Consider the following 6,216-nt stretch of genomic DNA (forward strand, 5'->3'; position numbering starts at 1 on the left):
CCGCTGCGGCGCAGATGACATGCCAGGCAATCGCCAGAGGGGCGCTGCTTAAAACTGTACGGACTGAACAAAGCGCTTCAGCTTCAGCAGTCATCAAGGGCCGCGGCATCGCAACCGCACTCTACACGTAGGAGGCGCTCTACAGTTTGCGTCTCTGACGGAATGTGTATTTGTGCAGATTTAAATTATGTGTGTGTGGAGGGGAGGGGGTAAGGAGGGGAGGGGGGGGGGTGTGTGTCAAGGTCCGTGCTCCTTACCCTTGCTTTAAGTCTGCCCTTAATGTCCCGGATCCCCCTCTTGGCATGACTCTTGGCCTGGGTGGATAAACAGCACACACACACACACACACACACACACACACACATTAGTAATCAAAACACGTCCCATTAACATTCTGTTCTGGTTTCATGTAACATCAAGAAATTCTTTGATCTCTGTGGCAAAAACACGGAGACAAAAGGCTGAATGAGAACGACTCCGGCGCCAACAGGAGGCGCTAACATGAAAGGGCAGCCTGAGCACCTATTGGACGGCACACAACAACATGGTGCAGCACACCAAACACACACACACACACACACCCTGGTCAGGAGAGGTGATCACACTCATTTTAAGAAAACAAAGGCAAAAAAAAAAAACAAAAAGAAAAACAAAACATTTCAAACGAGTGACGGGATTATAAACCCAGAGATTATCAACTATTTTGGTTGTTTACTTCGCCCAATGCAGTAATACTATAGTACACTATGGTATGAGTGTGATGTCGAGTCAGAGAAGAACGTACCTTTGTAACAGCTGTGTTGATGAGAGCTCCTCCTCTCTGCTCCCATAAAAAGAAAAAAAGAAAAGAAAAAGAAAAGAAAGATCCTCGTCAGGTACTTTCATACTTGTTGAAATCAATTATCAGGACAGTGGGTCTGCACCTTCGTTCTCCGAGATGATGCTAAGTTATGTAAATGGTTAACGTTAGTCAGTTTATCAGCAGTTCTAATTAATTGGTTTCACTTTTGAATAATAATCTGATGTGAAAACAGACTCAGACGACTGCAGCTGTTACGTCGTCGGGCAGAAAACCAAAACAGAAGAAAAAAAAAATTAATTTAATTTCAGTGCTGACATTATAAAAAAAAAACCTTGTTGGAGGAGTACAGCTCCACGTCACAGTTGGCACTCAGTGCTGCTTAAAATGATGTTTTTTTAAAACCCAAACCTAACAATTAAAATGTATTTGCAAGTGTTAATTGATCATGATTAATCACGATTAATCGTGGTTCATCAAAACTTGCACTATATTGATCCCACATTTGGGAAATGGTTGTGTTAGCAGCAGATATGTTGTTAACAGGCTGCCTCTAGCAAGCGCCAAGCATGTGGTTCCTCTGGGAATCGAACCCAGGACTCTCTGCTCTCTGCTTCTGAGAGAGTCAAGCTAACCGCTACATCATGACTAATCGTGATTAATTCATCAGCTCTTTGATTTATCAAATTCAATTTTGTTGTTTTGACGTTTTTAAAGAAGACATTTAACGGTTCACTGGTTCCGGGAATTGAACCCCTGAACCACTGCGTTCAAAGAGTGGTCAGAGTGTACGGCCCATCGTGGGGGGACGGCAGGAGAGAGAACTCCAGGAGACCGACGAGACATTATGACATCATGGAACTGGATCTCGGCGCTCGTCTCCTGTCTCTGAGTTGCGTCTCACTCCTTTTCCCCGTGTTGGCTCCTCAGTGGAAGCACAAAGCGCCGGCCGAGCGGCCGAGCGGAGTAAATGGCAGACACGGTTTCAGAAGTTGGCAGTGGGAGAAAAGGAGAGGGGCCGAGGTGAAGGCCCCTCTTATAGATCCTTGTCAGTCAGGAAATGTGAACTTTAACAAACCTTTGAAGAGCACTCCAGAGAACTAATTCAGCCTTAGCTGAAGGCGTGGGGCGAGGGGGGGGAGGAGGAGGCAGGGGCTGCTCGGTGAGTGGGGAGGGAGGAGGGGGTGACAGAGATGAGAGAGGAGGAGAGGAGGAAAAAAAAAAAAGAGAAAGGGAAGTAGGAAAGCGACAGAAGGAGGGAGAGCTCTGTGTTGTGGGGGTGGGTTCAGCGCAGTAACGCCTGTGTCGGCTGCCAGATCAACATGTCATGTTGGAGGACGTCTTGTCACGTCAAATCACTTCTGTCTCCCTCCCTCCCTCCCTCCCCGTCTGCCTCCACTGTCCTGCTGCACGCGCCACTTCACACAGCAGAGTGCACTGGAGCCGGATCTGTACGTTCAGACCGAGTGCTAGCTTCGTTCTGGAGGCTTCAAACGGCGGCGCGTCAATCACGCTTTCAATTAAATATCAGCCAAATAAAACGAAGAAAAAAAGGCCCCGCAGTGGGAGGAAGTCCATTTCCTGAAAAGTCGGCGCACTTTTTAAAAAACGTATTCACAAATGATACGATAAAGAGCAAAGAGCAATTCTATTGGTTAAAAGCTAACAAACGATAAGGGAGACAGAGAGAGCTGTGGAAGAAGATATTTCTATGTCTTTCTTCAATTCCTGTGGACGACATTAGGGTTGAGTTCAACTAAACAGGCCAGTAGTTTATACTGAGTATTGGAGGTGAACTGCTGATTTATATTAATGTCCATATCCACCAGCCTAAAACTTTTGCACTGCTCTGAACAGCCAATGAGGAGCCTCCTTTCATATCAAATCTGTCAGCTTTAGTCTCACAGTGACTGCATTTATTAGAGGTTTGGATAAAGAATCAAACTGAAGGTTATTTAATCACACTGATCATCCTGTGTGTGTGTGTGTGTGTGTGTGTGTGTGTGTGTGTGTGTGTGTGTGTGTGTGTGTACCTTTACAGTGTGCATCCACTGCTGATAAGACCTGGAATTACCTGGAATCACAAAACCACATGATGTGAGTGAATCATTGTAGCCCAAAACTGAACAAAAACAAACCCGACACAGTGACAGAAAACTTCAACTACAAGAAAAAAAAAAAAAACGATTTTATCGACACATGTTTACGCAGTCCTGTGAAATCACCTGAGTAAACCTGAGCCTAAGCTTCTTTTTTTTTCCTGTTGATTTCCGTGCCCTTTCACAGACTATAATCAGATATTTATAAGTGGAATAAATAATCCTGATATTCACCTGGAAGCGGTGACTCTGCGGAGGCAGAACGGACGCACAGAGAAAATAATCACAGGTGACATTATGGGTTGTGGTCAGGATCAGAATAGATAAGCCTGATTACAGAGTGTGTGTGTTTAGCCGCAGCATCTGGATGTTATTTCTTTGTTCCTGTCGAGCAAATACGACACAAAGCTGAGGTGATACGATCAAACCGACCTAATTTGTCTGAGCGCTCCCGGGGGATTTGTTTTGCACACTCAAAAGTACTGTTATCTCATGCACAGTCTTCACTTTTAATAACGCTCACGGCTGCCAAATCATGATTAATTCTTCTGTCAGTCTTTTGCCACCTTCAGTGAGACGTGCACGTCACCTTTTTAGCAACTCCAAGGAAGATTTGGCTCCGAACGACACTTTACATGAAATATGAAAACATAAATAAACCAATTTGTGACACGCTGATTTTAACAGGCGTTTTTTTTTTTTTTTTTTTTTGAAGCAGGTGAGGAATAAAGAATTAAAACACAGTGTATTTTTAATGTGAGAATAAAAAACAATAAAAGCTTTTTTTTTTTTTTTTTTTCTTCCACGTGGGATGAAGGGTTCCATATTTAAAAGCCTGGAGAAATGAAAGCCGCGGGTCAGAGGACAGTCTTGGTTTTTATGTTAAACAGCTCCTGTGGTGGAGGACACGTTTCAAAAAAACCAAAAAGCTTTTGATCTTTAAACACGTAAGAAAAGGCAACAATAAACCCAGACATTTATTTGCCTTTTAACCCATTCATCAGGTTGAGACTTTGTCGTTTTTTTTTTCTTTTTTTCTTAATTTAATCTGATTTACTGTTATGAGAGTTCAACCTGATTTTTACGCCGTGTCTTCTTTTAAAAATCTTCCTGACTTTTAAAAGTTTCTCTTATTCTGTTCACATTCTGTCGTTCAATAACTTCTGCCAGCTGCATAAATTATGGCGAATAAATAAAAAGTGACTAATTGATGGTGTGGGGGGGGGTGGGGTGGGGCGGCTCTACTCACTTCCACAGAAGCCCCCCTCTGTGATTTCCTCTTCAAACACGTCAGTGAAGCCGCGGCCTGCGTTCAATTTGGCCAGTCGTCCATCGATGAACTGCAACCATAAATTACAAGGTGCCTGTTAAAGGAGTAGGAGGGGGGGGGGGGGGGTGTGGCACACACACACACACACACGCACACACAGAGGGAGCAGCCACAGTGGGGTGTTGTTAATGCTACCTGACGGAAACTACATCTGAAGATTAGGTGGGCTGCAGGTAATGTGGAGCAGATGAGGGATTAGAGCAGCAGACGACGACACGCTGCACACTGTCTGCCACATGAGGAAGTTTCATTTCCTCCCTCTCTAATGTGAATGGAGCGCATAAAAGTCCATCTCATAAATACTGAGCCCAGACAGAGTTCAGCGGCACAGACGCAGAGCCACGTGTTCTGCAGGTCAGAGGAGGCGCTCACAAATAAAACAAAAAAAAAAAAAATCAAGGCGGGACAGGGATTAGTTTACAGCAGTTGAAACGAACAAAAAAAAAAAAAAAAAAGAAAAAAGTTGGAGCGAATTATTTTGCTCTAAATAAAAAAAAGTCGTCGGGTTTTAATTTTCATTTATGGATTTACAAAGAAGGACTAAAGTGTGAATTTATTACTGTATAGAATCTCATTTTTTAAATACTTCTAACCAGAGAATTCTACGTCTCCTCCTCCGTCTTTTGCCAATGGAAACATTATTATGATGCCCCTACAGGCCGACTTATTTATCATGATGAGAGTGAATAAATGAATGCCCCCACCAGGGGTCAGGGCCGAGGGTCACTGCTGCCACCTTCACTTCATCAGCGGGCTTCATCAATTGTCAATAAAAAGGAAAAATAAATAAATAATTTTTTTCAACGAAATTGTTTTTCTTCTATATAAATACTGTATCGTACTGCAGTGTAAACAGAACTGAACTCAAGCATTTGAATGAATATTAAAAACACATTTGAATAATTTTTTTTTTTTTTTTCAAAATCAGTGGCTTAATTAAAAACATGTTCGGGGTTTGTGTCGACCAGCTGTGTTTCCACCACCACGACAACAACAACAAAACAACAACTTATTTCAGTGTTGACAGCAGACGAGCCGTCGCTGCTCACACAGGCAGGAACGGAGGGAGACGATGTCCAGAAGGTCAGAGTGAACGTTAGGGACTGATCTGCACAAAGACCTGAGGAAAATCTGAGAACGTGACAGGTCGAAAAATCTGCTGGAATTTGAGCACCTTGAAAAAAAAAAAAAACCACACTGTCCCAGTAGAATACTCCAGGAGAGGTATTTTTGTTTCCCATCTTTAGGTCAAATATTCAGAAATGTTAAATCATCAATCAGTGTTTACTTACAGCAGGACCGTCGTCAGTCCAAGCCTGATCATCTGACCCCCCCCACCCCCCCCCCCGGCACTATTGTCCTTGACTATAGATGAGCCTGATGTCACTCAACTTTTCTTATTTTAACTATTTCATCTAAAGAAAAACCGTTCAGTTTAAGTTCAGTCAAGCTTTTTCATACGATCATTTCTTCCACATTTACTTGTTTTTCTGAAGATTTTTTTTTTTCGTTTTTACGAACAAACCCAAAAATCTGCATTTAGGGCCTTTTCGTGTGTAAAAACCGGAGGACGAAGCAGCGACCGTCAGCAAAAGTGTCAGTAAAGTTCCCTCTCTTCGTTCACAGTGTTTTCTACAGTAATTAGCGTCCGCCACCTCCACAATTCATACACTCTTTTGTGTCGAAAAAAAAAAAAAAAAAAAAAAAGACATATAATGTCACATATTTTTTTAACACTCGCAGTTTGACACCCACCGCTGTGAGTGTGTATCGGATGTGTAACAGCGGTGGAGACAGTTGTAGGGTGCATGTCCACAGGGACAGGCTGCTAACTAGTGACCGACGGCGCCCCCTGCTCCTCTGGTCAGAGCAGCTGAAAAACTCATCATTAGATCATTTTAATGAGAGGTGAGACTGCAGGTTCCGACCACGGCTCCGCTGCTCGTCTGGCCCAATTAGTGGAGATAATCAACCCGAATCATCACCTC

At 43.3% G+C, this 6,216-nt stretch overlaps 1 protein-coding gene across 2 annotated transcripts in view; it reads right to left on the bottom strand.

Annotated features, from left to right (window-relative positions):
* Positions 1-6,216, bottom strand: part of LOC103394512 (DENN/MADD domain containing 1B) — a 131,190-nt gene that overhangs the window by 14,495 nt on the left and 110,479 nt on the right. For both annotated transcript variants that reach the window (XM_008331859.3, XM_008331867.3), the window contains 4 exons: positions 4,148-4,238; positions 2,833-2,873; positions 785-820; positions 258-314 (listed from right to left, as the gene is read on the bottom strand). In XM_008331859.3, coding sequence (XP_008330081.1) covers positions 258-314; positions 785-820; positions 2,833-2,873; positions 4,148-4,238 — 225 coding nt within the window. The remainder of the gene's footprint in view (positions 1-257; positions 315-784; positions 821-2,832; positions 2,874-4,147; positions 4,239-6,216) is intronic.

The sequence above is a fragment of the Cynoglossus semilaevis genome, chromosome 2 (assembly GCF_000523025.1).
Source record: "Cynoglossus semilaevis isolate Cse_v1.0 chromosome 2, Cse_v1.0, whole genome shotgun sequence".
Lineage (NCBI taxonomy): Eukaryota > Metazoa > Chordata > Actinopteri > Pleuronectiformes > Cynoglossidae > Cynoglossus > Cynoglossus semilaevis.